Source organism: Taudactylus pleione, unplaced genomic scaffold, assembly GCF_031769625.1.
Source record: "Taudactylus pleione unplaced genomic scaffold, aTauple2 ptg000290l, whole genome shotgun sequence".
Classification (NCBI taxonomy): Eukaryota; Metazoa; Chordata; class Amphibia; order Anura; family Myobatrachidae; genus Taudactylus; species Taudactylus pleione.
Window position 1 is genome coordinate 809,227 of NW_028284692.1, and position 25,570 is coordinate 834,796.

At 46.4% G+C, this 25,570-nt stretch overlaps 1 protein-coding gene across 1 annotated transcript in view; it reads right to left on the reverse strand.

The window, feature by feature from the left end:
• FBF1 (Fas binding factor 1) overlaps positions 1–24,800 on the reverse strand; it is a 70,436-nt gene extending 45,636 nt beyond the window's left edge. The window contains exons 1-10 of the mRNA XM_088482505.1: positions 24,531–24,800; positions 24,211–24,238; positions 23,970–24,011; positions 16,506–16,587; positions 16,349–16,400; positions 15,332–15,382; positions 11,869–12,001; positions 6,717–6,800; positions 5,272–5,385; positions 1,073–1,220 (exon numbers count right to left, since the gene is read on the reverse strand). Coding sequence (XP_088338631.1) covers positions 1,073–1,220; positions 5,272–5,385; positions 6,717–6,800; positions 11,869–12,001; positions 15,332–15,382; positions 16,349–16,400; positions 16,506–16,587; positions 23,970–24,011; positions 24,211–24,238; positions 24,531–24,533 — 737 coding nt within the window. The 5' untranslated portion in view covers positions 24,534–24,800. The remainder of the gene's footprint in view (positions 1–1,072; positions 1,221–5,271; positions 5,386–6,716; positions 6,801–11,868; positions 12,002–15,331; positions 15,383–16,348; positions 16,401–16,505; positions 16,588–23,969; positions 24,012–24,210; positions 24,239–24,530) is intronic.
• Positions 24,801–25,570: the final 770 nt, after the last annotated feature.

Consider the following 25,570-nt stretch of genomic DNA (forward strand, 5'->3'; position numbering starts at 1 on the left):
CCGGGGCTGCCTAATCCTCACCCCCCCTTCACGCACCCTAAACCTAACCCTCAGTCCTCCCAGGTGTGCCTGAGCCTAACCCTCACCCCCCCCCCCCCCCCCCCCCCCCCCCGCGGCTAACAATTAAGACGCGCCGGACTTACCTCGATCAGTCCAGCGTCTGTCTTCCAGCATCGGGATTAAGATAGGCGTCAGTATTTCAACGCCTATCTTAAGTCCCGTGTAGGGCTTTAGGCGAGGCAAGCAGCTTGTTGCAGTTTACTGCAATATTTTTGATCTCCGATTAACTTCACCATAGTTTTTACAATGCTGCCACCATTCTTTTAAACCTCCTGTTTTATGTCTCTGTATTCAGCTTCTCTTTAATTTTCTTTTCTTCTCTCCAGCTGGATGTTATACTTCCGCTAATTGTACAACCAGATGTAACCTACACAAGGCGCCCCAGAAGGCTGCTGAGGATTGGTTCTTTCTTTGACAGAATCATGCTCATCATATAACAAACTTTTCAGTCACCCATATATGTCAGTTTCTTCCATGGCTTATCCCACACATTGTCAACTTTGTAGTGTGCCCAAGATGGTTGCCTCGACTGGTACACCCATGAGTGGGATGAAAAATACTTGCAACTGATGGTTATGTAAGGGCACTGCTTTTACCTTTAGTTCGCTGCAACTTCCCCATTTTGTGTCATCTTTTCTAGGCACTGCTTATTACATCCAGGGTAATCTATGTAGCGCGACCAAAATGGCTGCATCGTCTGGTAACTTTCGTGGGTGGGTTAAGTAACCTGTGAAATTTATTACCCATATTGGCTGCACTAACCCTGCATTAAGCTCATTGTCCCCATTCACTATGATCAATGTTTTTCAGGTTTTCTACTTGCTGTATTACTAAACCTCTGTGCTATGCTTTTGATGTTTGTAAAGTGACTTCGAGTCCTGCCGGAGAAAAGCGCTATATAAATTAAATTATTATTTTTTATATTACTTATGCAGAAATTACGGACTTTACATTGTAATTAGATCAATGTATTGATCTATGGGTTTAACCTTTGCAAATATTTAATACCCACCTCTCTTCTTTCTGGGGACTTTGAGCACTGTCTCTGAATCCCAAAGCATCCATGATGTCATCAGTATCCTCCTCAAAGTTCAAATCTTCCTTTTTGCGAGCAGGTGGAAGATGTCTTTTTGGGCTGACAACTGATGAGTTTCCTGGGACTGTTACAGGAGGTAGAATTTACAAACTTTCCAAAGAGTAGCATATCCATCAGAAAAAGAGTAGAACATATAGACATTGGAAGTGAAAGTCTTATTTTCCAGGACTTACCAGAGATCCTTCCATTACACACACGACTATTTGAATGGCCAAATTGAACAAGTAGACCAAAATTCCAGCAATCACCATATTAAGACCAATACAATAGAGTGAATGGAAAATATAAATCTGATCGGTATTGATCAGATTGCTTATGGGCACACAAACAAATCTGACTGACTGGGGCCCATATTGGAATAAATGTGATTGATGATTTATTGCACAATCAAAGTACCATTCACCGTAACCACTACGAAGAGACTGCGGTGAGTTGAGAGATCAGGGGCCAAATGTAATAGGGTGTCAGTTTTAGTAACAGTACAAACTTGCACTCTCTCGCACTTTTAAAAAGTGCAAGTTTGTACTGAAACTCGCAAATTCAATAGCCTGCAAATTTTTCAGCTCGAGGCTACTGCATTTGCGAGTTTAGGACTATGTAAACTGACACCTTTTAATGCGGATAGCATTAAAAGATGCGAGTTTTAGAGAAGCCATCACAGATCAGTGAGATCCGTGATGGCTTCTGTGTGTGTTAAAAAAAAAAAAAAAACGTGCACCCCCTCCCCAAAAGCATAACCAGCGCCGGGCTTTATAAAGCCTGTTCTGGTTCAAAAAATACAGGGGCCAAAATGCGTAGGGGGCCCCTGTATATTAAGAACCAGCACAGGGCTTTGTTGAGCTGGTCCTGGTTCTGGAAAATCAGGGGACAAAACGAGTAGGGGTCCCCTGAAAATTCCAGAACCAGCACCGAACTCTGTCTAGCGGGGGGATAGTGCCACAGCCAGGGAAAACCTTTCACCGGTTTCCCTGGCCAAAGCATTATCCCTGACCGCTAGTCAATCCAGGCCGGGGATCCCTGGGGAGTTGAGGACCCCCCCCCCAATAAAGGGGACCCCCCTCTCCAGGGCACCCCAGGCCTAGACTGATAGCCCGGGGCTATCCCCGGCACCCTAGGGCGGTGGGTGCCGGGTTGATAGTGTTAGTGTAAAATTAAAGTTTCCATATTGTCTTTAGTTGTAGAACCACAAGTACCAGCAAGCCTCCCCTGCATGCTGGTATTTGGAGAACCACAAATACCAGCATGCGGGGCATTACGGGCCCGCTGGCACTTGTAGTTCCACAACTAAAGAAATACGTAAATAAAACAAACATACACCGTGAAAGTATAATTTTTATAAAACATACATGCACACTCACACATACTCACCTAGTATCCGAAGTAATCCATAGGGGTGTACCTGAAAAAAAAAATCCATACTCACCTCTCCTATGCGTCGATCACGTCCACTTCTCCAAGTAAGCAATCCAGGGGTTAAAATAAAAAAACGCAAAAAACCCGATCCATGCGGACTGAGCTAAGGTATGTGTGTACACATACCTTTGCTCCGCGTAAATGACCGGGGCACACGTGTGCCCCGTCAGTGAAGGGGCCGCCAGCCAATCAGGGAGCATCTCCGTCGGAGCAGCTCCGTTTGGCTGAATGCGGCCAGCCTGTGTGTCCCATAGACTTCTATGGTGAGAAATCCCCATTGAAGTCTATGCAGGGAGCCGCTACATCGTAGCCGCAAGATTAATTGAGGTTAATCTTGTGGTTACATCAATGATACAATGTCGCGACATTGTATCATTGATGTAACCACAAGATTAACCTCAATTAATCTTGCGGCTACGATGTAGCGGCTCCCTGCATAGACTTCAATGGGGATTTCTCACCATAGAAGTCTATGGGACACACAGGCTGGCCGCATTCGGCCAAACAGGGAGCTGCTCCTACGGAGATGCTCCCTGATTGGTTGGCGGCCCCTTCACTGACGGGGCACACGTGTGCCCCGGTCATTTACGCGGAGCAAAGGTATGTGTACACACATACCTTTGCTCAGTCCGCATGGATCGGGTTTTTTGCGTTTTTTTATTTTAACCCCTGGATTGCTTACTTGGAGAAGTGGACGTGATCGACGCATAGGAGAGGTGAGTATGGATTTTTTTTTTTCAGGTACACCCCTATGGATTACTTCGGATACTAGGTGAGTATGTGTGAGTGTGCATGTATGTTTTATTAAAATTATACTTTCACGGTGTATGTTTGTTTTATTTACGTATATCTTTAGTTGTGGAACTACAAGTGCCAGCGGGCCCGTAATGCCCCGCATGCTGGTATTTGTGGTTCTCCAAATACCAGCATGCAGGGGAGGCTTGCTGGTACTTGTGGTTCTACAACTAAAGACAATATGGAAACTTTAATTTTACACTTTACACTAACACTATCAACCCGGCACCCACCGCCCTAGGGTGCTGGGGATAGCCCCGGGCTATCAGTCTAGGCCTGGGGTGCCCTGGAGAGGGGGACCCCTTTATTGGGGGGGTCCTCAACTCCCCAGGGATCCCCGGCCTGGACTGACTAGCGGTCAGGGATAATGCTTTGGCCAGGGAAACCGGTGAAAGGTTTTCCCTGGCTGTGGCATTATCCCCCCGCTAGACAGAGTTCGGTGCTGGTTCTGGAATTTTCAGGGGACCCCTACTCGTTTTGTCCCCCTGATTTTCCAGAACCAGGACCAGCTCAACAAAGCCCTGTGCTGGTTCTTAATATACAGGGGCCCCCTACGCATTTTGGCCCCTGTATTTTTTGAACCAGAACAGGCTTTATAAGGCCTGGGGCTGGTTATGCTTTTGGGGAGGGGGTGCACGTCATTTTTTTTTTATTTAAAAACATGTACATGTTTCTGTGTGTACTTATGTAAAATATCTCATGGATATGTGCATGTTTCTGTGTTAATCTAACCTGCTCAGGATGTACTCGCTAGCCTGAAGCAGGTCTATTATTTGGGGACTTTTGGTAAGCTTTTTTTTTGCGAGTCTGAAACAGACACTCTATTTCATTGGGTGAGATGATTGTTTTCAATATGAAAACATCTGGACGCGAGTTTGAGAATGGAGAGTTTTAGTAACTCTGAAAAACGCGAGTTTTAGTGAACAGACACCCTATTACATTGTAGAGTTGTGAAAAATTGCGAGTTTAGCACCAAACTCGCAATTTACCAAAACAGACACCCTATTACATTTGGCCCCTGGTCTGCTGAAGTCATACACCATGATGAATGGAGAGATCTGGACTACTGAGACTACAGACTGTAATTGGCTGTGACATTGGACCATGAGCTACTTCTTATTCAGGTGTATGTGAACAGGTTCCATTTCAATTTCTCTCATCATTCTTCATCAAATCAGTGTGCCCCTACTGTCCAGATAGGGACATAATTAAGTATCACTAATCAGACCTCCAAAGTGATCAAAGGACCACAAGGTATTTCAGGATAGGATTGTGCGGATTTTGGTGTGACAAGGCTACTGAAAACAGGGCTTTATGAGAAAGCGACAGTGTCATTATTTGAGGAGAATGGAAGCAACCAGGAATCCACAGAGAGTTATACAGTGTAATGAGCATGGACCTCCTACAACAAAGAATATTGTAGGAAGACTGTGATGTCAACCACCTCTCTATATATAACCAAGTACATACATCTGATTTGTTCTAAATATGATTTATATGCAATGAAAGCCTTTCTTTGCATTTCCTCGTGCCCAAATTCCTGTCTAAAGTGACAGGAGATCGGGGTGCAAAATTCAATTGTTTTGGGCGGGCATGACTTTTTGTGCATGTCGCACCCAAAAGCACCAGGTTTAGCCACGTACAGCTAACTCCTAGGGGCTGCGAGTGTATAGAGGAAGGGGGATTCAAGCATTTGTGCTAAATTTGAAATGCCCAAACTCCAGCAAGATGCCTCTGTACACCCAGCGTAGTGCAACCAGCTTACAGAAATAAAAAGTTTGTCACACAAAAGCCTGCACATCTCTGCTGCAACTGGAATGCTCTGTGTCTCATGCAGTCAGGTAGCAATCATTTTGTGAAGCAACTAAGTATTCCACTATTACAGAGTTATCCCCCAACTTTCTTACCAGTTGTCTTTACAGGGGCAGGATCAGGGACAGATTTGAGCCCAGCAGTTTTCGTCTTCTTAGCAAGTCCATTATCTTCATCAGATAAGAGGCCATCAAGTGGGTCATTTAGGTCTTTAGAACATTAATAGAACAGAAGTCACATCACAAAGATAACTCAAACAGAACACTGAAGCACAATTTCACTGTAAAATATTCATCTTACAACATTAAAACTACTGTATCTGTGCTCATGTAAAATTGCTGACTGCCCGCTATTTTTATATTTTTACATTAATTGGCAATTGTGTCCTGCTTTATCTGTAAATAAACTTAAGATGGGTACACACAATGCAATAATCAGGCCAATCAGCATTTCCAGCTGCTTGGTATGATAATCCCAGGGTGTAAGCAGCACCCGGGGCTGATTATCGCTCCAAAACCAGTCGGATCAGAGGTTTGGATCTGCTGCATGACATCTGTCCAAAACCATGAGCTGATGATATGCACATTTTTGTAGTTTGTATGAATTTCATCGGACCAGCATTTCTGCTGATAGTTCATTTAAATATGTCACTTTTGCGATGAATTTAGGACAGATAATCGATTGGATTGGAATAATAAATCATAGGGCCTCATTCAGAGGCGGTCGTAGGATGCAAGCGGTCGTTAACACTCACAGCTCTAACGACCGCTAGGGTGATGGTCGCGATGGTCAAGACCATCACGACAATCGGGGCGAACGACGAGACCCTAAAGTAGGGTCTCGTCAACCATAAGCCCCAGGGAGCTTCCTGCTCCGTTTGAGCAGGAAGCTCCCCACTGACATCACTGATGATGTCGGTGGGGTCGCCCCCAAACGGAAAGCGTTCCGACAGGAACGCCTCCGTTTGGCTGGGCACGCCCCCCGCCGACCAGCAAACGGAGCGAGCTGTCACTCAACATCGACAGCTCGCCCCGTCTGCTACAAGACCCCTAACGACGGATCACCCGTCGTTAGCCGGGTCTCGCGCATGCGCACGACGGAGCCAGCTCCGTCGTGCGCATGCGCACTGGAGCAACATCGACCCAGTTGTGAGCTCTTAGAGCTAACGACCGGGTCTGAATAAGCTCCATAGTGTATACACTAGAAATCCGATGTTCTCAATATTATTTAATCATTCTGGAAATTGTAAAGTTGGTCTGGTCGCGAGTAAGATCATTCAGATCTATTTACAAAAGGACCTTCTTGTCAGCAGATCAAAATTATGGAATACAGAGGAAAACTACTTTTCATTTTAAAACAAAATCTAATTCAAATCACTAAAAACTTGTCTATGCTACAAAACAGGATCTTTATACTCATGTTAAATCTTTTTTTATGAATGTATTGGAGGACACGGTTACCTTGGGTTATAGAAGCTCATCCTGGAATTTGGGGCATTACACATTTTTAAGTTTATCTGTAACAAGCTCTAGTAACTTACCATCGAATGAGAATTTTTTGTATGGCCGGGCTGGACCAGCAGGTGCAGACAGCGGCTTCTTCTCACTCTCAGGAGCAGAGTTCACTGGTACGTGGGAAATAAAAAGGATATATAATTTATGGGCACCAGTCATTTTCTCTATTGTTTAGTTATTTTTATATACAAAATACTATCATCATTACCATGATATACAGTTAAAGTATATTTCCACTCATAAAGTTAATTTTTATTTACTTTGCCACAAGAACCCCTCCTCCCAATTAGCAGGACTGAAGGAGTCCTACACAATTATCATTGGCAGTACTCACCCCCACCAGTGCTTCCCCATGTCAACAATAAGGAAAGTTAAAATGGTGGCTCTGTGTTATTAAAATTTGTTAAATATATATATATATCAGTGCTGTTTGCTCTCATAAAGATGATTTAGTGCAGTGTTGCCGTGTACGCCGCACTGCAATGTGTTCTGTGATGGAAATATTCTTTAGGGGCATATTCAATTGTCCACAAAGTTTTAACCACAAAACACCTTGAGGACCTTGCACCAACCTTGAGGACCTTGCACCAATTTTGGATTACCGCGGGTATGCGTGCTCTCGATACCCAGGGTATCCAATTTAAAAATGCACATGTGGTTTTCTGCTTAGAAAACACGGTGTGAGAAGAAAAAAAAAACGGTGGTCTTTGCGGCTCCCAGTCATCTCCCCTCCAACTCTGCACTGGGAAGGGGGCTGCTGGGAGATGTAGTTCTCCCTGCTGCTGCCTCCGGGGGGCTCACACACATGGGGGGGGGTCACACAGACACTCACACACACATTGCTGAAGAAAACAGGATCCAGCCTGGATGAAGAAGATAGCTCTTCAGAAGGTAAGTAATTACTGACTAATGAAGCTAATTGTAAACTTCCAAATGATTAATTAGTCATATAATTTGGGCCTTTTTTTGTTCCTAGAGTATTATTAACCTTAATAACGTAAATTTCCAGTCATTTTTGACCACCTCACAATATTGTTTTCATCAATATTGTCCAAAAGATGCAGCGAGCTGGCTGGTTACTAAGTGACAGAATAGCAGCACAAACACACTGTAGTTTATAGCACATCTATGCAACATTGCCACACAGCAGAAAAAAAAAGTGGTGCAAGATGGAATTGTCCTTGGGCCCTCCCACTCGCCCTTATGTTGGATATTAAAAAGGACATGCACATTTTAACAAACCAAGCACTTCAGCGACAGGGACTGCCACTTTTGTGGCTGAAGTGCTTGATTTGTTTGAGCCCCCACAAAACAAGCTACCAATGGTCTTAAGGCAGCTAACCTAATAGCTCTACTGTGGCAAGATATCACAGTCATTGCCATCCTCACCCTCATCAGTGTGTACATCATCCTCACACAATATTAATCCCTACTGGAATCCACCATCACAGGTACCTCTGTATTTTTTTGGACATAATTGGCAGTAAAGGTCTTCCTCGTGGAATTTCCATTTTGATGAACATCAGTACATTTTGAGGAAGTAGCCTCCTACGCCGATCACTGATAAGGTTCCCGGCTGTGCTGAAAACTCTGAGTACACACTGGAGGGTGGGTAGCTTAGGTAGAGCAAAAGCCAGACTGTATAAGGGCCTCCAAATTGCCTTTTTGTCTTTCCAGTAGTCCAAGGGACTCTCTGACATGCCTATGTGTACGGTGTCATGAAAATAATCCTCCACCATTCTTTGGATAGTGACCCTATCTGATGGAGTCATGGTAGCGACATTACTAATTTTGGCAATTCTTTTAGACCCAACCAGATGTCACAAATTGACTCCTCTGCATCACCATTGGGTCTTTTGGGAAAGCTGAGTTTTTTCTTGGCAGCTGCCGGAGAAACTGAAGGAGAGGTTAACGTGTTGTGTACCATTTATGCTGCCATCTTGCTCACCAGGAGCTCTGTGCATCTCTTAAGATCTGAGTCAGTTTGAAAGAAAGACACAACGTATGACTTAAACCTAGGATCAAGCGCGGTTGTCAAAATGTAGTGATTGGATTTCAAGATATTAGCAACCCTTGGATCCTGGCGAAGCGCACAAAGGACTTGATCTACAAGTCTGACATATTTAGTTAATTTCCTCCTTCAATTTCTTGAGCTGATTTTCCAAAAGTCTAATTAGGGGAATCACCTGACTCAAGCTAGCAGTGTCGAAACTCACTTCACAAGTGGCTACTTCGAAGGGTTTGAGCACCTTACCCAAGACGGAAAGCATTCTCCACTGGGTGGACTAAGGAACACTCCCCCTCCTCTCCCAATGTCACGGCTTGTTGTATAGCTGTGGATGGTTTTTTGCTGTTCATCCATCCGCTGAAGCGTATAAAAGAGTGGAATTCCACCTGGTTGCCACCTCTTCCTTCAGTTGGTGGCAGGGCAAATTCAACGGTTCTTGCAGCTGCTGCAATCTCCTGCATGCTGTGGCTGAATGGCAATAGACAGCATCTCCTGCACACCCCTGTCATTTTTTTTTTTTTTTAAACCCTGTACCACCAAGTTGATCGTGAGAGCAAAGCAGGGGATGTGTTGGAATTCACCCAGCTGTAATGCTTTCACAATATTTGTGGCATTATCAGAAATGACAAATCCAAAGAGAGTCCAAGTGGGGGTAAGCCATGTTGCTATGACATTCCTTAGTTTTTCCAAGAGGTTGTCAGCGGTATGCTAGTGAAGCCGGTGATACACAGAGTAGCCTACCTCTGAATGAACTGGCGTTGTTTGCTAGATACTGCTTCTGCTACTACTGAAGGGGAGTCATGTAATCTTTAGTTTGCCCACTACTGCTTGTCCACATATCTGTGGTTAAGTGGACAGTGGGTACAATGGCATTTTTTAGGCCAATCAGTTTTTGTTTTAACGTCCTAGTACAGCCGAGGAATGGCTTTTCGGGTAAAATGGAACAGGAGATGGAATTTAGTACCGGAGACACAGGACCTCAATTAACAGTGTAAAACACACTGCATTAATGGAGAATATTGGAAGGAGATCTAATACTAGCATAGCCGCCATGGAGTGATCCACTGTGCGACTGGGTGAGAGCCGTCATACTTTGTTGCTCTTTCAAAGGATTGTTTAACAGTCAATTGTTTTGTGAAACTACAGGTTGAGTCTCCCATATCCAAATATTCCGAAATACGGAATTTTTTTGGCATGAATGAGATAATAAAACCTTTGATTTTAGATGGTTCAATGTACACAAACTTTGTCTAAGGCACAAATTATTAAAAATATTGTATAAAATTATCTTTAGGCTGTGTGTATAAGGTGTATATGAAACCTAAACGAATTTCATTTCTGTAAACTTTGTTTGAGCCAAAAAAATATTGAAAATATTGTATAAAATTACCTGCAGGCTGTGTGTATAAGGTGTATATAACACATAAATGCAATATGTGTATATTTGGGTCCTATTCCCAAGATATTTCATTATGGTATGCAATTATTCCAAAATATGGAATATTCCGTTCTCCAAAATACCCCAGGTCCCAAGCATTTTGGATATGGGAGACTCAACCTGTACTACTAGTAGTCTTCCTAGTCCACTTCTGGGATGAACATCCACCCCCAGCAGCAGCAGGCCTAGTGCACAAGGATTCTTCTGAGGAATCCTGGATAGGGGAGGAGCCACCCAACCTTAAATTGTGTGCAGGACTACCTCTGATCATTACTGTGGATATTGAGGATGAAGGTGTTGGCGGTAGAGATTGAAGGTGCGAGAAGGGAGCTAGCTGATGCTGGACTATATACTAGGGATGTGCAGGCTCGGATAGGTTCAAGTTTGCACGCAGAGTTCGGATTTTTCCCTCCAAAAAAAAACTGAACTCAGAACGAAGCAAAACGTCATCTTGCATGGACAAACATCATTCCAGGAATGATGATGTTTGTCCATGCAAGATGACGTTTTGCCTCGTTCTGAGTTCCGTTTTTTGGAGGGAAAAATCCGAACTCGACGTGCAAACTCGAACCTATCCAAGCCTGCACATCCCTACTATATATACACACACACACACTCGTTCGTAAATCATATACAGAGATGTACAATAATGTACATAGATGTAGTCAACCATTTGGCCAATATGTCCAGAATCATAAGTACATAACAAACATAATAACTGCTTTAAAATCGTGACCCAGTGGGGCCCTTGCTAGAGACGAGAGGAGCCAAAAACCCAAATTAAATAATTATAAAGTATCAAGGATTTAGTCCTCCAGTAGAATGGGAGGATCACCCAACAGCAGTCTGGTTTTATACCATTCTGCATTTTTAAAGGGAATGTCTAATTCGACCCTAAAAATCTGCAAGGGACTGGACACAGCTTGCCACTTCGATGAACACCGTGATAGAACTGTCTCTTAGAGATGGACACAGCCCCAGCAGCACAGCCCCCTAGAGACAGACATAGCCCCACTTGGACACCGCAGAGCGCAGCATGCAGAAGCGTGACTGGAGCCGAGTCCCGGCCGCTGCTCCTTATATGGAATCCAAACCCCGCGAGAATCCGACACCGGAGGATGACGTTCGGCCTCGATCTGAAATCCGAGCTTGGAGAGAAACCCGAGCCAGGACTCGGATGCGGCGTGGATTAAAATGTTCAGAGCGGCCCGGATTCAAGGTAAATCCATACCGCTCATCTCTACTTAATACCTTTAATCAGTGAAAGAGAAACGTATCTGTAATAACATGTTGGCAGGCCTTTTATACAAGCCTTCCAAGCTATAGCAGACAAATATGACAACAAAACAGGAAGGAGCTTGGGACTATAAGTGATGGCTTGGTGGGCTGTATGCCACCCATGGGTTGCTCGTTGCCCATCACTGGTATAGACTGCACTAAAGAGAAACAAAAATACAGGGGACAAGAGTGTGCACTGAGATGTCCTTTTAAATCAATGTGGCCACATTTCAGAGGGTAGCAGAGTGGAGAGAAGTGATGAACATGTGCAGCAGCTGAGACTGTGAGCAAGGATGTAACACCACTGACCAGGAACATGTACAGTATATAAGTGAGTTTATTTCCAGCATTTAATTTTGTATTTTTAGTGGTGTGTTGCAAATAAGGAAAAAAAAAAAATAGAAGAGTATGTAAGGTCACATCCAGAGATGTGTGACTTCTACTTTTACAGTACCTCGTTTAGCACCTGTTGTCTTGTCTTGAGGTTTCAAGTCACTGCCAGTGATTTGGCTCAACCCAGAGTTCTTTGCTGGGGCCGATTTTGGCTTTTTAGATCCAAAAATTTCTGCATCCATGTCATCCAAGTCCTATAAAGGAAAATCAATTACAGGTTAACAAAAAGCTTTGTGAAATTAGTTTTTCAGCATACAGCTGGAATATCCTTTGTTTTAATCTATTGCATAAACAAAAATCCAATCCCACTGATTCTGCATTAGTACATGTGGGTTCAATAACCTTGCGTCCTGTATATCCCTGTTAATGCATTTCGTGTACCCACTGTAATCTGTATATAGTAATTTTTTCTCTTTAGACATTTATGATTTTGTTCCTTGCCTCACTCAACTGCTGTTCCAATAATTAAAGAAAGAAAAAAAAAAAGAAGAATAGGAGGTTTTGTTTTTTTGGTTTGTTTTTTTAAAGGTTTTAAAGGTTTACTCTAATGTGACATAACTAAGTTTTTATTTACCAATAAATTAGTTTCACTGAGACTGGCTGATGGGACAATGGGATTAAGTACAAGGTATCCGGTCTAAAGATCTACAGTAAAAAAGGTAGACAATGTCTAGATCAGGGATGGGGAACCTCAGGCCCCAGGGCCATATAAGGCCTGCGGAACCATTTGATTTGGTCCTTTGAGCTTTTTTCTGCTAGCCTCATCTGGCCAGCATGGTGCCTAGAATGGCACCCTACAGCCAGAATCTATGCAGCAGTGCCGCCTGGAGCATCCTTAGGATGCTTCAGATGGTCACACCGCTGCCCTTACAGCTCCCCAAAGCATCCCGAGGATGCTCCGGGCATTGCTGTAATCACTGGCGATTGTGGTCCTGCCCCGTGTGACGTCACACAGAGAAGGCGTGGCGTGCACCGGGCCGGTGACTAATGTTATATATATCAAAATGGCTCTCGGCAGAAAAAAGGTTCCCCATCCCTGGTCTAGATAGACACCAGATGTTAGATAGGCAATAGGTCGACAGGGACAATAGCTCGACACACGAAAGATGGTCGACACAATTTTTTTTTTGGTTAGGCGCTTACCACAATGGTTAGGGTTAGGCACCAGGACGGAGGGTTAGGCATTTACCGGAGGATTAGGGTTAGGCACTGGAAGGGACGGTTAGGGTCAGGCACCTACCCCGACGGTTACGGTTAGGCACCAGGAGGGAGGGTTAGGGTCAAGATCAGGGTTAGAAAAACAAAATAAAAATGTGTCGACCATTTTCATGTCGACCTTTTGACCATGGCGACCAGTTGTCCCAGTTGACCTATTGCCTGTCTAACATATGGTGTTGTCTACCTTTTTACTGTAGATCTTTCAATCCACAATCTTGTACAAAAGGTCCCGCCAGTCACTACTTAAACACCAACTGCAGCCAGGGAACTCAATTTATGCATAGTGATAAGGAACAGAAAAGGCACAAACAAGGCAGAATAATTCCTTTGAAACTGGACAAGGATAAAAAGCATTACTTTCTAGTGAAGTCAGAGTACCTTTTGGCAGAGCTGTCTTCTCCAATTTAAGTATTGAAGTCACAGGCTACGAATGGTACAGACTGTAATTAAAAATAGGCAGAGTCCGAAGGCCTGAAAGGGGGCTGGTGAGACTTTGGCAGCTTCTGAACCTATGCCCAGGAAGCCTGGGGGCATGAGCAGCACTGGACTGCCCTAGAGGAAGCTTACAGACAGTGTCCACATACATACAATTTAACAAGGATACTATTGGAAACACTTGGGGCCTGATTCAGAGCCGTTCGCTATTTGCGGACGTTCGTTCAAAAACAAGGGGTGGCTATTCAAATGATCCGTTCGCAAATTGCAGTCTGTTCACACCTCTAAGTCTGAATGAGCGAGCAAAACATACGCTCGTTTATTTGTTAAAAACGCCCCCTGGCCGCTCGCACCATACGTCATGTCCGCTATTTATTAGATTAATCGAGTACATCGACCAGCGTATGAACTGCTCGCTATTCTTGTGGTTGGTTTTTGCTACCACAATCTTGCGAGAAGTTCTGGCTATAAAATAACCCAGTGACGTGGTCAATGACGCTGCAGTATTAATTATGCACACCCATAAAACGCCCGTTTTGCCCTTTAAGCACGCCTGCGTTCTGATCTCCACTCCCCGTTTTCAAGCACCTTCCCCTGTTACCACCCACATACGCCTCATTCTGTCACTCAAAATAGCAGGCATTCGCTATATTGCGAGCACATGAATTTCGGCCGCACTGACTGATTCGCGCATGCGTATAACGATCCGTACGCATGCGCAGATGTGCGAACATCGCTCGGAACGAGCGTACTGCCGCTAGTGAGTGGCTCTGAATGAGGGTCTTGGTCCCTGTGATAAGTATTAGAAGCAGGTGTGGAGAGAGGGACTAAAGTGTCTCTTCTGCTAGGGGGAACCTGAATGATGAGAATAATCTGTCAGAATAAAGAACATGGCCTTAACCTCATTGCTGAGAAAAATCTAATAACGGAGCTCCCTGAGTGGAGGAGATGGCTAAGCAGGGATACTTAGTGTCACACTTTACACACCTTGGCTAAAGGATAAGTTATATATATTATTATTCATGCGCATTTGTAACGTGCTGTGGAATTCGATGCCACTAAATAGATGATAAGGACTTAGACAAACATAATGAGGGTAAATTACAAGACACACCTCTATGATGGCAGAATAAATTTATATACACAACAATGTACCAGCTATTATTGATCCATTCATACACAATGCATGCCTACATGGTCTATATACACATCAGATATGCTCAATCAACTGAGGTGCTTGTCTTGCACCAGATAAAACATCACCATCCAAACACAGAAAGCAGATTCACATGTACTTTTGATAGGGTTATTAATGTAGTATGTTAAGCAGGATCTAATGAAAATAAATAGCCTATACACTACCAATACCCTTCATCATTTCACTATATCCTATCCTACCCCACCTGATAATAATGCCTCTGGGTTTTCTACCAGTACAGCCCACCAGGTCCTATTTTCTCAGCATTGCCATCTCTCTCTAGAGTGTAAGCTCTCAGAAGCAGGGACCTCTCCCCATCTGTGCTCTGCATCACATCTGCACATCGTTCATCAATCTCATGTGGAAGTTTACAGTTTTTATGTATTTGAATCTCGTTTTGTCACTTTTACAGTCTGGCACTGTAGAGCTCAGTGGTGCCTCATGAATATTTGATATTTATGATGCCAGTCACTAGAACTCTATTCTAACACATTTCTTTATATACATATTGTATTTGTAAATGTTACTAGCAGGCCTTTCATGCAAAGCAAATGAGATCAGTACATATTTTTCACATCTAGCCAGAAACTGCAGCGGCCAGACATACTCCAAGATTATTCTATGAAGAGGTTTCTGTAAAAAAAAAAAAAAAAAAGATATATATTTACGGTACCTTCATGCTTTCGAGCAGTGCCTGTGGATCAGCATCTGAGACATCAGACTCCTGTACATAGATATTAAATATACAAATCAATTCACTTTGGATAATCTGGTAAATTACCTTCCACTTAATAGTGAATGAGCCCTCTTTGGTATTCTACTTCCAAATCAAAGATTCACCAGGAGATGTAGGAAATTACTATAAATTGTCAGTGCTGGAGCACGAAAAGCCATATTGCAAACATGTTTCTTTACAGTCCCTCCTACCCCAACGGAATTTAAAGAAAATGGATTGGCTGGAAACCACTTTGGATATGGAGCACAGGGCTTCCCAGTTCTTTGACACGGGAGAATTACGTTAATACGCTTCCCCAGGACTTTAAATTGAGGATCTGTGACTCACTTCAGCATACTCAGTAGTACGGTTACCATCAATTATCTCAAGTACCTTTAATTCTCCTGGGCAGCTAATATTTATTCAGTTACCCCTTTTCCTTTGTTTGGTGTGGGGTACCATTGCGCGGCTCTCCGCATCTTTTCTTTTGTTATTTATGGTGTGTTTCTTTTAATATGTTTCCAACCCACTTACAGCTCAGAGAACTACTTCCGGATGTTTTAGTTATTATATTGGCTGTGCTTACCAACTCCTGCTAATATCTAATAATTTACTAATGTGAGCATTTGACATACATATAACTGCAGATTAAACAGATAGATGAAGAAAAATATCAATGCTAATCATGTAGCATTTACTATGTGCTATAGCTGTATCATATCTTGGAAATTCACAATTTTACATGGCATGGTGCATAGATTAATTATTGCAACAGTAATACTGCAGAATGGAAGGCAGACAGTATTTTTGTGCTCATTTTGTCAAGAATGGGTTGTTTGTTAGTAACTGCACATTGCAAATTAGTCTTATACACAGGCTGTACTATTGATGTATGCAGGTTCACTTTAATGCAGATAAAATATGCTTTCTCCAACAATTTCCTGTAAGTCTTCCATTTAGAGCTATCAGTGTCACCTGTGCTGCTTCTTGTGCTAGCTGACTGAAGAAGGCATCATCAAGTGGTGACCTGATTAGAGGAAAAGAGTGATAGTAAATAATTACTCATATAACAATTTAAATATTTTATCAATACACTTGTGTACTGGGTGGAATGAAAACCACAATATCTCACTTCCTAGTAGTGCTAGGCTGGAATTTCCTGACAGGAGCAGTGGCCAGAGGTGATGCCTTGCGTGGCTTGGATGGAGATGGTTCTATAGAGATAAATATTAAACATAAGTAGTTATTCCTCATTGTCATTTTATGTAGATTCCAAACAGCTGTACTGTAAAATTGTCATTTTTAATTTCCTGGAATTAAATAAAAGACTAAATAAACATATACAGTAGTAATATAGCATTTTCAGCTGAGCAGCACTGTGATTGGTGTAATGTAGTAGAAAATGTGTAGTGTTGTGTGCACTAAACTCATCTGACGAAGGGAGTATGATGTAATCCCAAAGTGCGTTATGCGCTTTCTACATTTACACTCTGCAATCACTACAACAAAAAGGACATTCAACTGAGCCGGACTCAAAAGTGTGCAAATCTTCCATAGTTTGTATCTGTAGTGAGGACACCATAGAAATATTCTAGAGAACTGACAGATTAATTACGCTCTCCATTATGTACAATTTCTTCAAGGTCAAATTATTTTTATAAACCCTTCATTTGAATAGCTATGATGTTTAAGACTTCACAGATTTGACCATGTGGCAGCATTTCACATCACAATCAAGCACATGGCATAAATGATCAAATATAGATATTCACTAATATTGAAGAAGTTAGTTAGGATCCTTACCAACTAGCTTTGCATTAAAACGGATTTCCATTTGTTCACTTGAGGTGAACGCAAGTACATGAAGCAAATAGCAGAGGAAAATCCGCAGCACAACAAAAATATGGAGGGGGTAATTTAAACAAATGGATTCAATTCCCTTACATGTTTATATGCTTTTACAAGTGTTATGAAGACATTGGTAGTAAAAGTATATATTTATAAAATATAAAGTTGGTAAGAGGGTAGTAAAAATATGAGATATGGTAAGAACTTACCCTTGTTATCTCTATTTCTACGAAGTCCATAGGGTTCCACAGGATACCTTGGGGGGTATAGGTGTGACGTCAGTCGCAGGGCACCAAAGAGTTAAGCTTTCAGCCTCCCAGGATGCACTAGGTCCCCCTCCTATACCCCGCCCCCGGGCCAAGGCACCTCAGTTAGTTACCAAGCCATAGGCCGGAGGAGGAGAAGGAAGAGAGAGAACAAAGATCTGGACACATACAAGAATCACATTCTCACCAGAGGGAGACGGAAAACCGGTGACCAGAGCAAAGCCCATCTGCAGCACAGGTGCGACAGGGCGGGAGTCCTGTGGAACCCTATGGACTTCGTAGAAATAGAGATAACAAGGGTAAGTTCTTACCATATCTCATATTTTCTACTTCAGGGTCCATAGGGTATCCACAGGATACCTTGGGGATGTCCCAAAGCAGTATCCTTTAAGGGTGGGGACGCTCCTGTGCAGAAAGGAGAATCCACCGCCCGAAGGAAGCATCCTGAGAGGCGAAGGTGTCAAACCTGTAATACCTCACGAAGGTATGGACAGAAGACCACGTAGCAGCCTTGCAGATCTGAACTGCCGAGGCACCACGTCGAGCTGCCCACGAAGGACCCACAGACCTAGTGGAATGAGCCTTCAGAGAAGGAGGGACCGGTAGGCCTTCATGAAGATAAGCTTCAGAAATAGCCATACGGATCCAGGCTGCCAAAGTTTGCTTTGAAGCAGGCCAACCCTTTTTACGGAAGCCATAGAGGACAAACAAAGCGTCCGACTTCCTAAACAAAGAAGTGCGGTCAACATAAGTCCTTAAGGCCCGCACAACATCCAAAGAGGCCTCACCCACAGAAAGACCCGGTGAGTTAAAGGCCGGAACAACTATTTCCTCGTTAACATGAAACTGGGAAACAACTTTGGGAAGAAACTCGGGCCGAGTGCGGAGCACTGCCCTGTTCCCATAAAAAACCAAGAAAGGGGGTCTACAAGAAAGAGCCCCTAACTCAGAAACACGTCTGGCCGAAGCAATGGCCAGAAGGAAAACAGTCTTAGCTGTTAGCCATTTAAGATCCACTGAGCCCAGTGGTTCAAACGGCGGTCCTTGGAGAGCCCTCAGGACCACAGCCAAATCCCAAGGCGCCACAGGTGGAACAAAGGGCGGCTGAATGCGGAGAACACCCTGCATAAAGGTGCGCACATCCGGGATTGTAGCAATCCTACGGTGAAACCAGACAGATAGGGCCGAAACCTGTACCTTCAAAGAAGCAAGGCGAAGCCCATGATCTAGTCCCGCTTGCAGGAAGGCGAGAATCCGAGACAGACGAAACTCCCGCGGTGCATAACCTCTCGGTCGACACCACTGGAAGAACGTATGCCACACGCGATGGTATATCCTCGCGGAAGACGGATTCCGAGCTCGTAACATGGTACGCACCACAGAGCTGGAAAACCCCCGGGACCTCAGCATGGCCGTCTCAACAGCCACGCCGTCAAAGACAGCCGAGTCAGGTCCGGGTGAAGGCAAGGACCCTGAGACAGAAGGTCCGGTCGTAGCGGCAACCGCAGAGGACTGTCCACGGACAGACCCTGAAGGTCTGAGAACCAGTGCCGTCTGGGCCACGCGGGAGCTATCAACAGGAGCGTCCCTCCTTCCTGTTTGAATTTCCGGATTACCCGTGGAAGAAGGGAGACCGGAGGGAACAGGTATGCGAACCGGAACGTCCACCGGACGGACAGAGCATCCACCAGAGACGCCCCTTCGTCTCTTGTGCGAGACCCGTACACCGGCAACTTGTTGTTGTGCCGGGACGCCATGAGGTCGATTTCTGGAAGACCCCACCTGTCCACCAGTAGTTGAAAAACGTCCGGGTGCAGGGACCATTCCCCCGGATGAACGTCCTGGCGACTTAGAAAGTCCGCCTCCCAATTTAGCACTCCCGGGATGAAGACCGCTGATATGGCCGGAAGATTGCGCTCCGCCCAAACCAGGATCCGAGAGACCTCTACGAGAGCCGCCCGACTGAGAGTTCCTCCTTGCCTGTTCATGTAGGCCACGGTGGTAGCGTTGTCCGACTGGACCTGCACCGGGCGACCCTGGAGAAACCGCTGTGCCTGCTGGAGAGCATTGAAGACCGCACGGAGTTCCAAGATATTTATTGGAAGCTCCGCTTCTGTCGGCGTCCACCTGCCCTGGAACAAGTGTGGACCCGAAACTGCTCCCCAGCCCCGAAGACTGGCGTCCGTTGTCAACAGGACCCAATTTGGAACCCAGAACGGACGTCCCTTGTTGAGGTGGGTCGTCTGTAACCACCACGCAAGGGACAGGCGAACCTCCTGGGTGATCACAATCGTCTGGGACTTCAGAGACTGAGGCAGCCCGTTCCATTTGGACAGGATCAGGTGCTGCAGAGGTCTGGAGTGAAACTGGGCGTATTCCACCATGTCGAACACCGACACCATGGAGCCCAGTAACCTCATCGCCGAGTGTAAGGACACCCGGCGGCTGTGCAGGCAACTGCGCACCCTTGACTGTAAAGCAGAGATCTTGTCCTCCGTCACGAAGATCCTTTGCTGTCCCGAGTCCAATAAGGCTCCAAGATGCAGAATCCTCCGAGACGGGATTAGAGTGGACTTCTGCCAGTTGATTAGCCAGCCGTGCCGTTGCAGCAGTGCAATGGTCAGGTCCAAGTGGCGTAACAGGAGCTCTGGAGATCCTGCCACCAATAACAGGTCGTCCAAATACGGCAACATGCGGACTCCCTGCAGCCGCAGAGAAGCCGCCATGACCGCCATCACCTTGGTGAAAACACGTGGTGCTGTTGCCAGGCCAAAAGGTAACGCCCGAAACTGGAAGTGGTCGCTGCGGATTGCAAACCTGAGGAACTGTTGATGGCGCAAAAGAATAGGGACATGCAGGTAAGCGTCCTGTATGTCCAATGACACCAAGTAGTCCCCAGGTTCCAGCGCCAGAATGATGGACCATAGGGTCTCCATCCGAAACTTCGGGACCCGCAAAGACTTGTTGAGTGCTTTGAGGTTGAGAATCGGACGATATGACCCATTGGGTTTCTGTACCAAAAATAGATTTGAATAGAAACCCTGGCCCCTCTGGGAGAATGGAACAGCCACTATAACTCCAGCCTGGAGCATAGTGTGCAATACCTTCCGCAGCTCCGTAGCCTTGTTCCGGTCTGATGGGAGACCCGTGGTGAAGAAGCGAGCCGGGGGTCTGTGCCGGAAGGAGAGGGCGTATCCGTGGGAAACCACCTCCAGAACCCAAGTGTCTGTCGTAGTGGTCGACCAACACTGGGCGAACTGTAGCAGGCGGCCTCCCACCCTGGGATCCCCCAAAGGGAGGCCCGGACCGTCAGGCCGCAGGCTTGTCATCTGGCTTGGGGGCCGGACGTCTGGTACTCCATGCCTGCTTCCGGGGCTTGACCGATTTCTTAGGGCCAGCCTGTCGAGGAAACGACTGTGGTTTGGGCCTGCCCTGGGCCCTAGATGACCGAAAGGACGATGGTCCCGAACCAGAAGGAGCAGTGGCCGACGGGAGACAAGCAGATTTGGCTGCCGCCAGCGTGGCCACAATCTTATCCAGATCCGGACCGAAGAGAACTTCTCCGGTAAACGGCAACGCTTCCAGACCTTTCTTGGAATCTGCGTCCGCCTTCCAGGATCGCAGCCACAAGGTGCGACGAGCAGCTACCGCTGCTGAAGAAATTCTAGACACCAGAGTACTAATGTCTAGAGCCGCCTCGTTAATGTAGGTGGCCGAATCACGGATATTGCCAATCAACTCCGCCTGTTCGGCCGGACAGTCGGATTCAAAAGAAGCCTCTAATGAATCCGCCCAGCGCTCCATCGCTCTGGCAACCCAGCAAATGGCCATAGCCGGCCGTGCTTCCCCCCCTGCAAGGGAATAAGCAGACTTCAGGCAGATTTCTACCTTGCAGTCCGTAGCATCCTTAAGGGAGGACATGGATGGCATCGGCAATGTGGCACTACGGACAAGACGGGTCACGTGAGAATCCACCTGTGGAGGGGATTCCCACTTAGCAAAATAATTATCCGCGAACGGATAAGCCACCGCCAGGCGTCTCTGCGGCTGGTATCTTTTGCCAGGTTGTTTCCACGCCTCCTCTAAATGGTCCACCAACTGACCCGAAAGAGGAAAGACTGTGGCATCGCCCTTCACATCTTTGAAAAAGGCATACTTAGATTTAGCCGCTGGGGGAACTTCGTCCTCAATCACCAAGGCTGTGCGGACCGCCCGAATAAGTCCAGGAATATATACTTTGGACTTAGCATCAGCGTCCTTAGTATGGAGAGGTTCCTGATCGTAAGGATCCAGAATCTCCCCATCATCAGACGTCCCTTCGTCATCCTCATAAGGAGCGGACAGAGACGCCACCGGCCTTTTATGAGGCCGCATCACAGACTCCCCTTGCAACACATCCGACAAGTGCTGTACAGAACTCGTCAGGGAGTTAACCCACGCTGGCTCCTGAGAACCCGGGAGCGGGGAAATAGGGAGACTGTGGGGTACCACCAATTGTCGTGGGAACCCCTGCATGGGTGACGACACCACAGACTGCTGGGACAAACCCATCGGAGTAAACGCGGGCTGCGGAGCTAACTGGCCCACTAAAGCTGTTAACGCCTGAGCGAAACAAGCCCAGGGCGGCTCCTGTACCGGTGCTGTAACCGTAATAGGCCGCGCCATGGACAAACACTGCCGGCAAAGGCCCTCCGCGCTACCCTCCCCCTCCGCTAACGGTACTTTGCACGTGGTACACTGTAGCCGGAGGGGAAAATCACTTTCAGACATGATGGCACCACGTATGTGACCTCTCTCACCAATTAAGTATTAAATAGGCGAGAGACCACCCTGCAGCACCGCACCGCAAGGGCTTTAGCAGAAGAACAGGGACAGTAATAAAGCTGACAGTTTAGAGAAGAAAAGTTACAGGCAGCGCTAGCACAGTCACATACAATGCAGAGAAATAACAATTCCTGCACTAACAGCGCTGATCACTCAACTACACAGACACAGGGCCTGGTAGGACACAGCGCTGCATACACAGACCTGAGCCACAGCGGAGGAGAGGTATGCGGGGGGACCCAGACCACGATGCTTCCGTCCAGCGCTTCCAGCAGCGTTCACCATGCGTTCTGGAGAAGATGGTCGCCGAGGAGCAGAGAGGAGGCTGGCCTGGGGGAGGAGCGCTGCCACAGGACCAGTCGGCAGCATGCAGAGAGGGCTGTGTGCAGCGGGGGAGGCGCCGGCTGTGAGACAGGGAAGGCGCGCTCCCCTGGCATGCATTTAACCCCTGGGACGCCGCAGCGCTACCGCTCTGCTGCGGTCCGCTGTCCCAGGGGGTAGTGGAAGCGCAGGTTGGTCGCCTGGCTCCACGCTGCAGCCAGTCCCCAGGGAGCCCCCTGCCTGGGGACTTAGGACCATGTGATCAGCGGGGACCCGCCACGGGACCCCGCTGCTTACCTCTGTCCCCCTTGAATCCGGCCATGGTCCGGAGCATCTGGGGTCACCGCTAGCTGTGACCCCAGACGCCCACCAGCATCCCCGGATCAGTACCGGCGTTCTGGTACCGGCGGGGTGTAGGGAAGACAGCATGGACGTCAGGACTGACTGTCCATGCTGTTCATCCAGATGTGCAGCCACAGCTGCATGAAGAAAAAGCTTCAGGGGCTCTTCTAGCCCCCACTCCAACAGGTGCACCCGACTCCGGCCGGGCACCAAACTAAACTGAGGTGCCTTGGCCCGGGGGCGGGGTATAGGAGGGGGACCTAGTGCATCCTGGGAGGCTGAAAGCTTAACTCTTTGGTGCCCTGCGACTGACGTCACACCTATACCCCCCAAGGTATCCTGTGGATACCCTATGGACCCTGAAGTAGAAAGTATATATTTATAACATATAAAGTTGGTAAGAGTACTAAAGAAGAGAAGAAATATCCCAAACATGGACAGCACATTCTGAGGCCCTCTCCACTTATGAATTAAGTTGGGGGGAATGGGTCTATCCAGTGGTGGCTTCAGAGGTGGGGCTGTAGCACAGTTCAAAATTCACAAAGGAGAGCCACACCAACGGCCCGGAGTCTCGGCCGGCGATGTGTGGCATTGTTTGGGGTGGCAGTTGGTGTGGCTCCCCTATCTGAATTTTAGACTGCACTGCAGCCCCAGCTCTGGGGCCACCACTGGTTCTATCCTTGAAAAAGTAGGAGCCATACTCTAAACATGCATTGTGAAATGGACAGGCCATTTAGTAAAATGTATTTAGGAAATCATGATTACAATAACCTAGGCTTATTTTATTCCTTAATGTGGAGAAACGCTTTTCAACTATTATTCTCCCCAAATTCATATGTAAATGTAGACAAGCAAATATAACCATTTTAATTTATTTGGCACCTAAAGGGAAGAATTGGGTGGGTGCTAGGACATGAGCACATTTCGGGCCACATGGGTTCTTACTTTTTGGCTAAAAAATGATGGAAGCACTAATGTAATCATGCATAACTCACCATCATCGCCAAGAAGATCTCCAAGGACATCATCAATAGAATCTAGGTACAAGAATGAGACTTATCGATAGAAAAACAGGAAAAATACATTTCTGGATGCATATTGGTGAAATTGAGGAATTGTGTAAATAAAGTGTAAATAATGACGGGGAGATAGAGAGGAAAAGAGAACGTTTGGGAGAAAAGAAAAAACAAAAAGACATGCGAAATGGAAATAAAATAACAGTGTCACCAGACTGACCTTTTAATCCTTTCTTGCTTTTGGAAGCCTACAATATATAAGTGTGTTTTAATATTTTCCTTGTGACTGTTAGGTAGTCAGATAAATATAAATGAATAGCAGCATGAAACTAGTGACCTGAAGTTTTGCAGGGGGAATACATTGCAAATGTAATATTAAAACAAGCATACAACCGTTCTGCAATAAGACATACTGCTGATGCTGATGGTCACTTGTAATGCTTTGATCACATACAAGTGGGCTTCATTTGTCAGCAGGGAGTGTGACATCTCTTGCAGTGCATGCATCTATTCTATAGAATGAATGAGTGATTCCCGCACCATAATGCTCTGTCCTTCTGCGGGTTCCGGAGGTGTTTAGTCAGCTCCGCTTACAGGGGTCCTGGCGAGCTCTCGGGGGGCACACAGACGGGGGGCATCAGGGTTACACGTTATTTCCCATTTCCTATCCCCCGGCGTGTCCCCGCAGCAGGCGTCTCCTCGTTACCATAGTGCCCATAATCTCCTCCTTTCCCAGCGTCACCCCGCACAAAAACCGCCGCTCTCTCCGCTACCCCTGCTCAGCCTTAGTAGTAGCAGCCCTTCCGGGCTCCGAGCACATCAGCATTGTGGGAATTGTAGTTTACTTTTTGGCAGCCGCCATGTTGTAGTGTACTGTGAGACTGTGTCTCAGTCTGGGCTGAGAGAAAACAGTTACTCCTCAATGCCATGGCTGCCAGTTGGTCCTACATCCAGGAAAACATGCGGGGCATTTATCTCTTATTACCCAGTCTTGTTTTATTACTGTTTTGTTCCCAATTGCATACTTGCCTACTCTCCCGGGATGGTCTGGAGCCTCCCGGAAATCAGGTGGTGATCCCAGGCCCCCCGGAAGAGAGTCTCCCGGCCAGCACCAAACACCCGCACCTGCTTGCCGTTCGCTCCCCCTTGTAATTGGATGTCCGGAGGAGCCAATGATGTGATTTGCGCAGAATCGTGTCATCATAGCCCCGCCCCCCAGCTGCAATGTGCCTGTAATTTCGGGATTTTGTAGTGGGGGGGTGTCAGCCATAGTGCAGTCCCGCCCCCAAATTCACATCACGCCCCCCTGCTCTGAGAATCTGGCTGCCTCCTCCCGGAAGAGGCAGCCAGATTGCCGGAAACCCTGCCATTGTAATTGCTGGTGCTATATCATACCTCCCAACTGTCCCGCCATCCTACCTGTAGTCTGCAGTGTCCGCACAGGGGAGAAAGTTGAGGGGAAGCAGGACCACCCAGTCTCTGATATGCAGAGTTGCGGGTGAACAGATGGCGAGCGCATTCACATGGCATCTGTTCGGTTTGCAGGGAGAGCCTGGGAGCAGGCCAGCATCTCCGGGAGT